At 54.1% G+C, this 14,726-nt stretch overlaps 2 protein-coding genes across 2 annotated transcripts; both read right to left on the bottom strand.

The window, feature by feature from the left end:
• Nucleotides 1-249: 249 nt before the first annotated feature.
• V2A60_003305 (RING-H2 finger protein) lies at nt 250-2,121 on the bottom strand (the record flags this gene model as incomplete). Its single annotated transcript, XM_083254641.1, has 1 exon — nt 250-2,121. The coding sequence occupies one exon, from the start codon at nt 2,119-2,121 to the stop codon at nt 250-252; it is 1,872 nt and encodes a 623-aa protein (XP_083110767.1).
• Nucleotides 2,122-7,599: 5,478 nt separating this feature from the next.
• Nucleotides 7,600-10,775, bottom strand: V2A60_003304 (heterokaryon incompatibility protein Het-C-domain-containing protein; the record flags this gene model as incomplete). The annotated part of the gene is made up of 6 exons (XM_083254640.1): nt 7,600-8,515; nt 8,569-9,128; nt 9,184-9,728; nt 9,783-9,962; nt 10,022-10,579; nt 10,652-10,775. 6 exons carry the CDS (start codon nt 10,773-10,775, stop codon nt 7,600-7,602), a joined length of 2,883 nt encoding a protein of 960 aa, XP_083110766.1.
• Between the last annotated feature and the right edge of the window lie 3,951 nt (nt 10,776-14,726).

The following is a 14,726-nucleotide window of genomic DNA, read 5'->3' as shown; positions in this document are numbered from 1 at the left end:
TTGCAGCACGGGGCTACCGACAAAGTTGCAGTCGGAGAGAAGAAGAGAAAAGTAATCCGCTATAGATGTTGTTTTCTTGCACAAACATCACTTCATCAAGTCGTGAATAGAAACAAAAAACAAAGGCCAAGAAATGTCCCCCATGAAAAAAACGCCGTCGCAATGCTTTTTTCCCCCTGGTTGCAGTTGCCTGCTACACCCGCCTAATAAAAAGACGGAAAAAACGCCGAGCCCAAAAATGTCATGCTTTTATAATCCCGGGAAAACCTTGGTGACTGCGCGGCGCCATTTAGGACGAGATTGATCAGGATCCTCGAATGGCGCGTTTTGGTTAGCAATCTCTCGCATGCGCTCACGCGCAAAGGAGGATGGACTGCTACGACCGACGAATCCGGCGAAGCCTGTTCGAAGTTCTGAGCCTTCGGGCTGCGTGGGCAGCACATGCAGGGGTCGAGCTTTGGATTTTCGCGCGCGCGTTTTCTTCGGAGACGGGGCAGAAGCAGCTGGCTGCGGGACACAAGGTTGCGTCGCCACCGACTGCAGCGGCGGCGCTGCTGGTGGTGTCGTCGTGGCCGCAGCGGCTTCCGGGGTTCCACCATCAGGGCTCTCGTCACTTCCATTTCCACGAGCTCCGGGAGACTCGTCTCCACTGGAGCGTTCGGGTGGCGATGATTGTCGCTTCTCGAGCTGGATATCCTGGCTCTCTTCCGACGAGGAGGACGGATGGAAGAAGCGCTTTCCCCAGCCAGCTTTGCCCCAGCCCTTGAACTTGACGTCGCCAGATTCGATTGAGGAGTCATCAAACTCGACTCGTTCCCGGAGCTTGCGCAAGGCACGCTCGCGGCGGGCCATGCCGTTGGTGATTTTGGGACTGTAGCCTGGCGGGAGCATACACTGCTTACACATGGGACAGAGCGAGCTGTTGCGGAGAAGAAACTCGTCGATGCAGATGGGATGAAAGATGTGGTGGCATGGTAGTTCGCGGATGACACTGAAGCGATCCTCAAACTCGACGAGGCAGATGTGACACTGGGGTTGGAAGTTTGTGGCAGTTGTGTCGGCCTTTCCGGTAACAGTAGAGCGCTGGCTACGCAGGGTCTGCACACTGTCGGAGACGACCGTAGCGGAAGAGTTGCTGTGGCGTTCGGCTCTACGCTTCTTCTTGCCCTTGTTGGATCGCATGGCCGGGGGGACGTCGGAGGTGGGCGTGGAGAGATCATAAGCGAGCTCGGGTTGGCTGGTGTAAGTAAAGAGGGGGAAATCCTTGATATGGGAAGCGGGCACGGTCAGGCGCTTGATGCCCATGGCCTCAAGGTCGACCTCGCCGGACTCGACACGTTTGCGTAACGAAGTGCGGCGACGGCGCTGGATGAAGTGCATAGTGAGGGATACGGAGGCGACGATGAAGAGGAGTGCACCAATGACGATGAGAAAGTAGACCCATAGCGATGGTAGGCTCGCGGGGCCCTTCATGGTGAGCTGGGTCCAGATTCTGACATAGTCTCTTGGACTTGTGCCGTAGCGCTGCATGATTTCAGCGCCGTGAGGGACGGTGTCGGCGGTTCCGGAATAGAGACTGAGTTGGTTCATCATGCGCTGGCCCTCGATGCCGGGGATGGCAAAGATGGGGAACCTGGATTCCTTCCAGGCGCCGCCATCGTCGAGATTCCATACCGCAGAGTCGGCACCCTGGGGTTTATCGGTTGAGTTGTTTGGCTTGTAAAAGACGAAGCCACGGATGGGGTCGAGGCGGGCGGAGGCGAGATAGGCTTGGACGCAGTCAATACTGAACCAGGGGGCGAGGGCGATGAGGTTATAGTTGGCGGGAGGGAGTTGAGCCCTGCGGGTGACGTTGTGTGGGATGAAATCATACTGCTGGGTATTGCACGAGGAGACGGTTGAGATGTCGGGGACGTATAGAAACCCTTGTAGGACGCCGTTGAGGGTCTGAGCGCCGTTTGTGGAGAGAGTGGTGAGGTTCTTTTTGAGATGCTGCTCGTATGCCAGGTCTTGGGCGACATCGGTGATGTTGCGTATTAGCGAAGCGGGGACGGTACCGGCGCTGTTCCAGGAAGGATTGCTGAAGAGTTCCACTCCATTGTAGAGTCCCACGAGAGACATGATGGCTGTGACATGGCAATCAGTAGGCGGGGGACATTATAGAGGGCGCATCAGCGGCGCTGTTGTGAGGGCGGCGAGAGTGTCGAGAATGTCGAGACAATCTTGTCGTGGCAACGGTGACAGAGGTATACTGATGAGCGGCTGCGACGATGAGGGGGGCGCGCATGCGCGTTTAGTCTGGCGTTGCGCGGCGCAGGCAAGAAGCGGGTGAAGGCAGGCTGGTTTGTGTTGGTAGCTTGAGAGGTCGTCGCGAAGGCAGGGGAGGATCGTGGATTTGCCGCGGGAGGGAACAGAAATGAGAATGAGCTGTCGGGGGGAAAGAGTTGAACGCGGTGCCCGAGCCGGAGGATTAAATAGAAAAGACGGCGGAAAGTCAAAGCGGGCGAGAGCGGAAAATGCTTTTGTCGAGAGACGAGAGGGACGAGAGACGACGTTGGGATGGAGGACGCAGGAGAGTTTAATAGCGGCGGAGATGAGCAGGAAACGGTGCCATCCGGTGGCGTCGGGGGGAGGAGGCGTCGAGGGCGTGCACGGGAGAGAAGGAGGAGCGGCACAGAGAGAGGCACAGAGAGAGGCACAAAGAGGTACAGAGAGGCACAGGGAGGGTGAGGCAGAGAGTGCAGCGGTCAGACGACTGTGGATAGATGGAGGAGGAGGAGGAGGAGGAGTAGAGGGTGGACAGAGATGAATTGGACAGAGTTGGATTGGATGGAGTTGGATTGGACACGGAGGGGAGGCGGACAGAGAGAGTGTGTGAGAGTCTGAGAGATGGGTGGTCAATAGGTTAGTAGGTTAGTTAGTAGGTCAGTTAGTAGGTTAGTACCTACCTAGGTACTAAGGTCAGTGGCCAGATTAGTAGGCAGGTTAAGTACCTGCCTAGTACTAATAAGGTACCTACCTAGGTAGGCTAGTAGGCAATAAGTTAGCTAAGTACTCAGTAAGGTAAGTTCCCAGGTCAGTACTGAGTACAGAGCACCTACTTGGGTACTAATTTAAGGCAAGGTAGATAAGTATGTATAGTACCTAGCGTAGGTAAGTAGGAGAGAGACTGCGAGAGTAAGTTATCAGTAGGTACTTACTTAGCAAAGTACGCCGGCCATGGACAGCGCCATTGCCAGCGCCGTTGACAGTGCCAGACTGCCAGAATGCCAGACTGCCTGCCAGACGCACACAATCACATGTACAGGTACAAGCTTCTGGTGCCACAACCACAGCCCCTAAGCCCACCCGGACCAAGTACACCCGGCCCTTGTCCAGTCGCGGCGGCGGTGGCGTCGTAGGCGCAGAAACAGACGGGTTTCGTCAAAAAGATACCTGGCGCCGGTAACCTACGGCGACTTACTCGCAGGTACCAGGTACGGGCAACCATGTGCAACAAACCCACCCGCCCACTTGCTGTGGAAGGGGAGAGGGCATCCACCATGACCCAAGCAAGTAGGTAGGTTGGTGTGTAAGTAATCTCGTAGTAGTACTCCGTACCAAGCAAGCAGATATCAAGGTCCTTGATGGTGGCTCTGTGCCTGTCTGTGTCTTTTTAGGTCAAAAGCACCACCACCACCATATTTAGGCCAAGCAAGTTTCCTACAAAACACCGCCAATACTCAACTTCCATTCTTCCTTCCATCACAACTGGTGAGCAGCCTCATCTTTTCTGCTTCTTCAGAGAATCATCATCGGGCCCCCCCTCTCGCCAACTAGTTGCCGCATCTCAACCCACGGCTCTCCTTCCCCCCTCCCCTCTTTGTCCAACCAAGACTGCCTACTTGGCCTCCCTTGTGCCTCGGAAGACACGGCTACCGAGTTTTCCCACCATCTGCCAATCGTCATCGTTTTTGTATCACGATGCCATCGCGCATCCTCACCCGCTTCGGGTTACCGCCAGGGCCTTTTCTTTTTTTTTTCTGTCGTGCCGAGATCCGAAAACCATGCAAAGCTTATCCCGTACTCGGCCCTACTAATTACTGTACGCACGCACTGGACCCGACTGACGCTTCCATTCCAGCTGCTGTCCCCCGCAAACTGCAAACTGCAAACTGCAAACCGCAAATCGCAAACCGCAAATCGCAAACCTGCGTACCACCTGCACACCTCCCGCCCTCGAATCCTGTATTCGGTAAACTAATAATACTCCGTACTTTGCATCCATCTCGGCGTCATTTCTTCCATTGGCCCCAGACCCCTCCCACCACGGCTCTTGCAGCCTTCTTCTTTCGTCGTCCAACAAAAGACGACAAGGTTACACGTTTTGTCGTTGCACATTCATCGTCTCCATCCCATACCTACAAGCCTTGTGCAGGTTTTTTTCCTTCTTTACCTCCCTCTTGACTCGCTTCGAGCTTTCTGCCAGAATATCCTGGAACGTTACGCTCGCCCCGTGACCAATCCATGGACGCGCAGCCGTTGTTTGCCGCTCCCGGCGCTGCACTCAATCTCACGGTGTAATGCGCCGTCGAGTCATGGCATCTCTCGCCCAACATGCTGACTTGCCAACGAGCAGTATTCCGCAGCTGGCGTATTACTCGGTGGTTTTTTGTCATGAAGAAGAAGAAAAACTCCCATAAACAGACACGCGTGCCATTTACACGTTGCATCACACACGTTTGCTACCAGCCCAAAATCTCGGGGGAAGAAAACACAAAGTTTCGGATCCCATCTCGGTAGCTCTCCGACCACATTGGCACATCTCACACAATGCCACACCCATCCACCCCCAACTCAACTCAGCTCTGCATCCCGGACTAGCCCGCTCTGACCAGGGGGGAGAGACTCACTAAAAATCTTCTTTCGTGTCTGGCTTCCTCCCACCGGCCGCTGCCCATCTGGATGGGTAAGTACTTACAACATAGTTTGGAGCCGGTGCGTTGGCAGTTCTAGACGCGCCCAATTTCAATAGCTCGCTATGGGCCCGGTCCTTTTTCTTATCTCTTCTTTTCTTGCCCATTCCTTTCACTTGCCCTTCGCCCAGCGATCGAGATTCACTCGGCCGGTGGGAATAAAGGAGCGCCACCGACGAACACCACGGCGCGGCACAAAAAAAAACCGGAGTAATCAAAATACTGGGTAGGACGTGTGCTGGGAATGCCTTCAATACGAGGCGCCCGGCCAAGGCCAAGCCGCATGACGAGAGACGTGCTGAGAGCGCCCAAATACGGCAGGCACGATACATTCCGTAACCGACTATCCGTACTCGCCAAACTACTGGCCAAACTACTGGCCCAGACTACTGATATAGTTGCCGGCCACAATATGTAACCTTGAGCAAGCAAAGCGTCTGTCACGCAGGCCGTACACGCTAGTGCTGCGCCCAGACCGATGGTGGCTCGCACATCGCCAGCTCTATTTTCCCTCGTGGGAAGGGGTTTTCCCTGCACCGGGCCCTGCGCACCGTCCTGCGCTGTCTAAAAGTCGCACATCTGTCCTGTCCCTCAGTTCTGTGGGATCCACGTTCGTTCATCCCGCATCAGCAAGGCTGTGCCGCCGGCGGAGAGCTGCTTGACACTGTCCGTAAGAGTACGCTGATCCTTCCACCCAAGAGGAAATCTAAAAATGCAAATTATAATATAAAAAAATAACAAAAAAAAAACGGGCGCACACAGTCATGCAAGCGCATTACGCTGACCTTGTTGCTCTGTTGCAAGCAATGTCTGAGATTGGGGCGGGCGGGCGTGTGGGCCGCCGTTGAGGCTACGAAGCAGAATCCCCGATCCCTGCCTTGTCTTTCTTCTCTTTTTTTTTTTTTTTCTCTTTGGTCCAAGTATTTGGTCTCTTTTCCTCGACAGGCAGACAGGACAGGGCTGTTACCTGCCTGGGTCTTGAACACGTCGCATGATATATAATCCGTCATCCGTACAGATTACCGCACATCATGCGACACACATGCGAATACTGAGTAATTCACTTTTGGGTAACAATGCTATTCTGGCTTCTCACGGGCCGTCACGTTCCTCCGTCGCGACTTGTTTATGCCTGCCCTCATCCACCTTTGCATAAAGAAGAGGGATGAGGGATGAGGGATGAAATCCTGCTCCAGCGCTAGGAAAGGGGGGGCGGTTTTTTTCGTACATTGCCTATTCTTGCTGACTTGTGTTCCTCACCAATGCTGTAAAGTGAGAGAAAAGACCTCACCGGCCTACATATCCTCTTCCCTAAGAATGTAAAAATGAAAAAAACACAGAGAGGGTGGAGGCAGGCATCGGGCCTATTCAGCCGTCGATTGCGCCCCCCCCTCTCCCAAGTTGGGTCGGCGACTTTGGTCTCTCTCTTGAAGACTCGAGAGCCATTTTCAAAAAGGATCATCAGAGTACTTCCGTACTCCGTACTGTACGGGATACCCTGAGCGTCATACATGTCATCTGTGTGGGTTTCCCGCCGCTTTCCACCATTCAGGCAGTCGATCACCATGGCCCGTTGCAGCTTTTGCCATGGGCTGCCACACACACACACACACATTTTGCTGTGTGAGCCAACAAGCGACGAGCCCGCAGCCACACTCTCTTCCGATTTGCATGTCTCAATGCTCGGGAGAGGAGGGGGAAGGGGGGGGGTCTCGCGCGCTCTCAGCTTTCCCATCACACACATACAATATACAATATTAGTACAATACAGTCAACTGCTGCTCTTTTCCTCATCACATACACACATTCCGCCACCGCCGCCGCCCCCTCTCCCCTTCTTGGCTCCCCCAAGTTTTGCCACATGGCTGGCTTGGCTCGCCAGCCAGCCGGCGGGAGAGGAGAGGAGAGGGGGGGCTGTTACTTTCTCTCAGCTCAGCCCGTACTACTCCCGGGCCGCAACTTTTTGGTTGGCGCGCTCGTGTCTTGGCTATATTGGGAATTCATCATCTTCATATATACATAAATATTTGCCTAGCTATTGCCGTGTTCTATGAGCTTTCATTTTAGTCATTTCACAGCCTGTGTTTTTTCTTCGTCTTCTTCTTCTTCTTCTTCTTCTACGTCGCTTGTCAGTCATCATCTTCCATGCACTTTATATACATGGTAGTTTGTCAAGTCGGCCTGGCTGGTGTCATATCGTGTTGTGGGCGTGCCCGAGTCATATGACAAGCATTCTGTTGTACAACAAGTGGTGCCATCGATATAGTACAACCACTTGAAAAATGGAAAATAAAGTGAAACATACATGCACACGAATGAGCAACATTATCTTCCACCAAAGAGCTACAGAGGAAAAATATCCATGTGCTTTCGGTGACGCGTCGACCATCGATTATAGGGTAGGTACGCATTACCATGCAATGCTCGACGCGTGATTCCCCACAACGCGTCCTTGACAAGGCCCCCCCCCTCACATCATATCCCGCAAGTATCCCGTCTTTCAACCTCAAAGGTCAATTCAGATTCAATTTAATAAGTAGGTGCTATATAAAAAGTGGCCAGTGCCCCTGTAGTACAGCCAAGCTTGCCCTTGCTATCCCTACTCCGTAGTGCAGGCGGCATATCAGATGCCCAGGGCTTTCGTTCAATACCGGTCATTGTCATACTCGTCTTCGTCGCGTCTGTGCCGGCCAGAGCCCCCATGCTCTCGTCGACCATATTCACCCCCTTGGCCATACTCATCCTGCCTTCCGTACTCACCACGGCCACTGTTGCTGCCGTAACCACCTTCGTTGCGGCCACCGTAGCTACTCTCATCTCCACCGTAGTCATCATCACGCCGGGATCCGTGTCCACTGTTGCGGCCGTGGCTAGACTCCTCCCGGCCCCCATAGCTTTCTTCTCGGCCGCCATAGTTGCTCTCGTGTCTACCACCGTAGCTGCTCTCCTGCCGGCCGCCATAGTTGCTCTCCTGTCTGCCACCGTAGCTGCTCTCCTGTCTACCGCCGTAACTTTCTTCTCTTCCACCATAGCTGCTGTCCTGCCTGCCGCCGTAACTTTCCTCTCTTCCACCATAGCTGCTCTCCTGCCTGCCGCCGTAACCTTCCTCTCTTCCACCATAGCTGCTGTCCTGTCGTCCACCATAACTGCTGTCCTGTCGTCCACCATAGCTGCTGTCCTGTCGTCCACCATAGCTGCTGTCCTGTCGTCCACCATAGCTGCTGTCCTGTCTGCCGCTGTAGCCACTATCGCTTCTACCGCCATGGCTGCCTTCCTGGCGTCCGCCATAGCCGCTGTTTCCGCTGCTGCCGCCGTAGCTACTGTCGTTCCTACCTCCGTAGCTATCCTCTCGGCGGTTACCGCTCTCGTGTCTTCTACCGCCATAATCATCATCTCTCCCCTGGCTGGAGCTTCCGTAAGAGTCGGATTCCTGTCTTCCACTGTCCTGTCTACCACTGTAACCGTTGCCACCGCTGCTGTGCTCCTGTCGGCCACCGCCATCATTTCTGCCACCAGAGTTGTTCGAGCTCTGATCCGGCCGATTTTCTGTTCGGCCAGCGCTGTGTTTTATTAGACTATGCGGTGTTGGCCGGAAGCAAAGGGCTACTCATACCTGCCCTCGTCCTCATCATTGCTGAAGATGGATTTGATGAACCCCTTCAATCCACCGGATTCCTCTCTCCCCTGCCTTCCCGGCAGCTGTATGCCTGTTTGCTGCTCCACAATATCGGAAACCACGCCGCTGGCGCTCGAGAAGATGGCATTGGCCGCAGCGCTGGCAATCTTGGTTTCCATAGTCTCAGGTTCACCATAGAGCTTACGCATCTCAAGCTTTCCTACACAACCGTGACCATGACCAGTATCGTGAACGCCCTCTTTGTGGTTGTCTCCCTTAAGGACACCATCACGAGAAAGCTTTCGGCGATAGTCGTCACGCTGGTCGTCGCCCATCTGGCCCCACCATTCCTCTACAACCTGAAAGATCATCTGGCGCGCCTCACTGACACCGTCATCACCCATACTTCTCTGCGCGGGGTGGTGAAGGACACCATAAATGAGGCGATCGCAGAGACGGTTGACGTCGACGCTCTCATCGTCGATAGCCTCCATCAGCTGCGGAACAGCCCACGAAACAGTCTTGGCGGCGCCACGACCAGCAATCTCGTTCAGGATCTAATAGAGTTAGCACGTCCGCCACCTCGTTGATTTAGTCCCAAGGTAATCTCACGTTGGAAAAATGATCCTTGGAAAGCATGGAATGGGTAGGATCAGTGCTGTTGTCATCGTTGAAAACAACGTGCTGCTGGTTCTGACTGCTCTGGATGATTTCTTCGGAGCCGGTCTTGAGTTCATTACGAATCTGTCGAATCAAAGGAACAATGAATGGGGCCATGATGGAGAAGACAAACTGGGTAAGCTGCTCTTCAAGCTGCTCAATGATCTTGGGCAGGACGGGGATCTTGTCAATGGCATTACCAATCGTCTTCATGATGTCGTCGTGAAGCTTGATGGCAGGCATAATTTGATCAAAAATGTTCTTGACGTACAGAGTGAATTCCTCTGGGTCTCTCGGGGAGACGGAAGTGTTTTGCATTTGGGCAGCGCTGGCATTTTCCTGAATCTCGTCGATTTTCTGCTTCTCGTGCCCACCACCGAGGATGCCGTCGGGGATCTTGTCAAGGAGCTCGCGAAGGAAACTGGTATCGGACTCCTTACGCTGCTCCAGTGCTCCCTCAAGCTCCTCGATCTCGTTTTGGGTCAGCTTGTCAGACACTTGACACGGTCAGCATACAGGCAGCGACAATGATGAGTTGGAGTATCACCGACCTTCGCCCGTAACAGAGTGCAGGAAATCGACGCCGCCAAAGGTGCCAGTCACGATGGGGTAGACAGAGTCCTGTGCGCCTTCGAGCTGGATCTTGGTGTTAGTTCCACAGTGGGGGAATACATCACGCTCGCCCAGTTCGATGAGGGCAAGTTCTGTGTAGTTGCTATGGGCAAAGAAATCTGTAGAATCGTGTCAGACTTGCTAGCATCTTTTCACACCGATAACCAAAGAATCGCACCTTCCAAGCAGTGCAGGCCAGTACCCATGAGGCGGAGAGCCTCGTTGCGATCGGCCTTGTCGCTGTTCTGCTTGTATCGACGACCGAGCTCGATGCAGCGGGTGAAGAGATTGCGAACGTGCTTGGCCGAGGTCATGATGTTATCAGATTCGGAAGCAATGTATTTCTTCATGCCGTTGCGCTCATCGACAGAGAGTTCAGCGCGCTCGTCGACAGGACCTCGGAGGCGGTCGTAGTAGTCACGGGCGTCAACGTTGTCGGCGTAGTCCTTGGGGTTGTCAATGTGGTCTTCGGGCCGGTAGCAGCCGACGCGATCGGCGGTGACTTCGAATTCACCGGAGCCGTACCCAAAGGTCATGAAGCCAAGAACGCAGAGAAGCAGACGGATGGCCTCGGCAGAAACGGCCTTGACGGTACCGACGTCGATGGCCTGGGAGTAATCGCGAAGCCAGTTGCCAAAATAGACCCGAGAGACCATGAGCTTGCTGAACTTTTTGCCGTTGAAGGCTCGGGCCATGGCAATGGATAGCAGAGCATCTTCAATGTCACCGTGGCGCCCTATTTGACGGTAGCGTGTTAGCTATGGCGGGCCGGGATGCAGCGATTGCAGACTACGAGGGGATGACTAACAGTTTTGTCCTTCAACCTTGGAGATGGAAGCAATATTTCCAGCACCGAAAGCAGCAGCTGGACTTGCCAAGGCGGCAAGGATGACGAGACCCAGAATCAGACTAGGGAATCGAGAGCCAGCCATGTCGGTCTACACACTGTGTAAGTTGATTATTCTCTGGACGATTGAGTGATTGCCTGAGTATCGTAGCTGTGAGAGAAGCCTGGGATGTGTTTGATGGTAAGATGATGTTGAGCCAGATGCAGGGACGCAGTACGATGATACGAAGACTTGGAAGAAGGAAGTGAAAAAGTGAAGATCTGAGGAGGGGGGGGGCCTCAGCGAGGAGGGGTTCATGCTTGGCGGGGGAGATGGTACGTCAGTCACAGGGTACAATTCAACATTAGGAGGGTACAGCACGGATCAGGGCGCAGCTGAAGCAGACCCATCATTACAATGTGCTAAGGAGTCTGTGGCAGGTTGTGCAGGTTTTTTTAGGCTCATCAGGCGAGAAAGAAAAGACCGGTGAAGCTCTAAAGCGCCGCAGATAGTGGCTCGAGGGGCAGCGAGGGGCAGCGAGGGGCAGACGAGCATTGGGACTAAATCGAGGAGCGCGAGCTTTGAGTGGCTGGCGGCAGTTTAGAGCTCCGAGTGTTATACCGTTTGTGGCAAGTTTTAGAGGGCCGGGATAAGGGGACGCTAGAGCGTCGAAGCTTATAATTTTAGCTGTTTGAGTAGCATAAAAATAAATGGAGGCGGTGCCTGCGATAGATGGAGATGTACAGTTGTCGATGGTAGTACTGAGTTGGTACTGTACTTAGGTGCGCTGGTAGTTGTAGGGTGGGGGAGGATGGTGGTGGCGCGCCGGTGATTACGCGCGTTGGAGGCACGGAGCCATGAGATGAACCTGCTGCCGCCATGGCAGAGATCGAGGCCTCGAGACGAAAATGAAAGACTATTGGAATAGAAGAAGAGAAAGTAAGAGAACATCTTTAATATATATATATACATATTTGATGGTTTAAAAAGAAGAGCTTTACATAGAAATTCCGCGAGATTGGTGGACTACTTAACCTACCTAAGGTATGCTTGAGCATCGCATGGTCAGTGGGCACAGCAGGACCTGGGCAACTGGGGCCACTGGCCCATCCATTGCACATGCAAGCTGAGACCCTGAAACTGTCAGGCAAGTCCGGTTAATTAATACCTGTATAGTGGGGCGCTTGCTGGAACACTGGAAAGAGCCGTCAAGGGGCTGATAAAAGTGCAGCCTCAGGCCGACACACTGAGTGTTGACGCTACGACGCGTACAGGCCAGACAACTGACGTGTTTTGTTTTGCGCCTCATCCTCGGTGTCATTGCAGTATGTTTTGTTTTTCTTCATATATATTCATATATTCGAGGCAAGCGGGAAAAAAAAATAGTAGACATATCTTTTTTTCATACGCGGAAGAAGTATGTAAACCTCGGCAACGTGACAAGTGCATGCCTGTTTCTGCCGCGTGCACCTTGTAGACAGTTTCTCTAAGTATTCGTTACTTACCCCGCGTACTACAAGCCAGTGAGCACCTGGGGCAGTATTGTCCTCAATGCACACGCACACACAGCATGGTGAATTCGCGATAGTAGCCACGACTTGTGGACCGAGAATAGACATGTAGCAACAAGACTGCCTGCTTGCCGCTTATCTTCTACCTTGTAATGGTCCTTGCAGGTTGATTCGCGTAACGTGATGACGGACTGACTGAAGCAATCGGCGATTGGCCGCTGGCTACCCTATTGGCGTGTAGTAAAATGCGCAATGCACACACGCATCGGACTACCGCCTAGAGGGTGCTTGAGAGGAACCGGGAATTTGATCACGGACAATGAGCAACATCACAGTAACAGAGTGTTTGAATGGCAGGGCAACGAGTCGTCGCGATATAGGTGGGAAGCCGGCGCGAGGTCTGGCCACACTATTGGAGAGCCTTGACAACTTCAGTGGCTCGCCAGTGGTGGTCGTCCCGGGCATGGCCTCCGTGCTGATGGCAAGATGCTATCCCCGAGCATCTACCCGAACAGGCTCAAGTCGAGGCGATCGGCAGCATGGCCGCTATATCCAGGCGTGTACTCCGCACAAGCCTGAGCAAGGCAGCGTGCGTAGGTCGCAGACGTTGACTTGGCTTGAGGGTACATGGTAGGAGTTGAGACAGCTGGAACCAACGGGTTGCTAATCTTCCTGGGCGGCATACAGTGAGTGGCTCCTTGATGGCCTCTGTGGAACTGGGATGCAGCTCAGCTCCCCAGTAAAGTCATTGTGCCCTATTCTTGAAAACATGTCCTATAGACCTTCAGCGCCTCCCTACTCAATGAAGGACCAGAAACCACGGGCTGCTTGGGGGCCTCTAGGAGAGACAAGGCGCGGGCTGCTGAGTTGCGGGGTGTCAGGGAAGACCCAGTAGGTTGAGAATCAGCTCATGGTAGCGCTGTCCCTTGGCTCGGGCTGGTGGGAGGCCATGGAGGTCCCGTAGGTGCCCAAAGCAAAGTCAAGCAAGCCGTGATGTGATGCTGCTGACACACTCAAAGTGCTGCAAGTGAGGGGTAACCGTGCTGAGATGTACACCTGGGGCACTGAAAGCCCCGAAGCCGCTGGAACGACAGGAGGTCCTCGCCGAACTCGTCGGCCCAACCGAGGACGACACAATGATGCGTTACCGATGCTACTGATGGATTGGTTGCAACTACCTTTAGGTGCTCAGCTACAAGCTGATCAGGGAACGCGCTCCGAGCTTGAGGCATCCGCCTAACACGACCAGTCTCGGTCGCCTCCCCGAAGCCACAGTTTCATACGGCCTCCCTTACTTATTATAAGCACCTACTACGCACGTTGGCGTCGACACTGACGCGCCAAACTTACTGGGCATCGCCAAAGTCGCTGCGAGGTCTTTCCGGACCAATAACGCGTCCTGCCCAGCAGGTAAACCAGCCAGCGGGACTCGTGCCCGCACTCAAGAGGCACCACAGCGGCTGCAAATTGCTGCAACGCGAGCCTATGATTAATGTGAACAATGAAAGGAGCCATGCCGAGTAATTAAGTGGTTAATGATGTACTTGAAAGATGGAATCGCTGTTAGCGAAGTACTCCATCTCTACATTTGCCATTTCTTGTACTAGGTAGGTGATAAGTAAGGGCAGGCCAAGAGCGGTGCTGTACTTATTAATTACAGTAGGCATATAACTCTTTGGGGGGTTGGCCGCCACGTAACGGTACCCAACAAAGAATGGCAGAGCAGAGAGCGACAAGTCTGGGTAGAGGCAGTTACAGGGGTGGCGGGAGCCGTCATGGAATCAGGCCATGGCAAATGGCAGAGGGCTGGCTGGGGCTGACTTTCTCGCGCACGTCGAGTCACCACAGCACAGGCCTTGCTGGTTGCCTTTTTGCTGCCCCGAAGACTGCCTGGAGGGGAGGGGAGAGGAGGGACGCCGGCCTGGGAAGCTCGGCAAGACGATGGTTTCAGAGCAATCTATAGAAACCCAGAGGCTCTCGGGGCGTGGTCGGTCGAGGGCAACGGCCGGGGACAGGTTACACGGCCCAAGACTGGCAGCGAGCCTCTGGCGAGCCAGGTCCCGCGGCCGCTGCAAGGCTTCGGGCTTGGCTTGCGATTCCAAAACAAGTAGTTTACTTGCGCCTCACTGCTGCAGCGCGTAGTGGGGCCTGCAAGCAAGCGTAGGGTAGGGCCGGTAAGCGAGTTAGCGAGTGGTAGTGAGGAGAAGACGAAGTAGAAGAAGAATCAGAGGCAACATCAGGAAGAGAGAGAGGGCTTTTGCAGTGCCACCTGCTGTTTGCGGCTGGACTAGCTGCAGCATAGGGGGGTGGCTCGGGGTGGCTCGGGGCGGCTCTGTGATACAGTAAAGGAGGACGGCCGGTAGCGGCGGAGGAGGGGGAGGAAAACGGGATTGGGAACTGAGAGGACGACCTCTGTTGAGGAGCTACCTAGGTACCTACCAAGGGAGGTAGTATGTAGGTAGCTCTCAGTACGCGCCTATGCCAAAGTGGCCGCTTGTTCGACCTTTTTTACCTTGTAGAAGCGGCACCAGGGGCCAGAGTCAAG

The sequence above is a fragment of the Cordyceps javanica genome, chromosome 2, assembly GCF_051103115.1.
Source record: "Cordyceps javanica chromosome 2, complete sequence".
Taxonomy (NCBI): Eukaryota; Fungi; Ascomycota; class Sordariomycetes; order Hypocreales; family Cordycipitaceae; genus Cordyceps; species Cordyceps javanica.
Note: the sequence above shows the minus strand (reverse complement) of the source record. Positions and strands in the feature narration are given on the sequence as shown.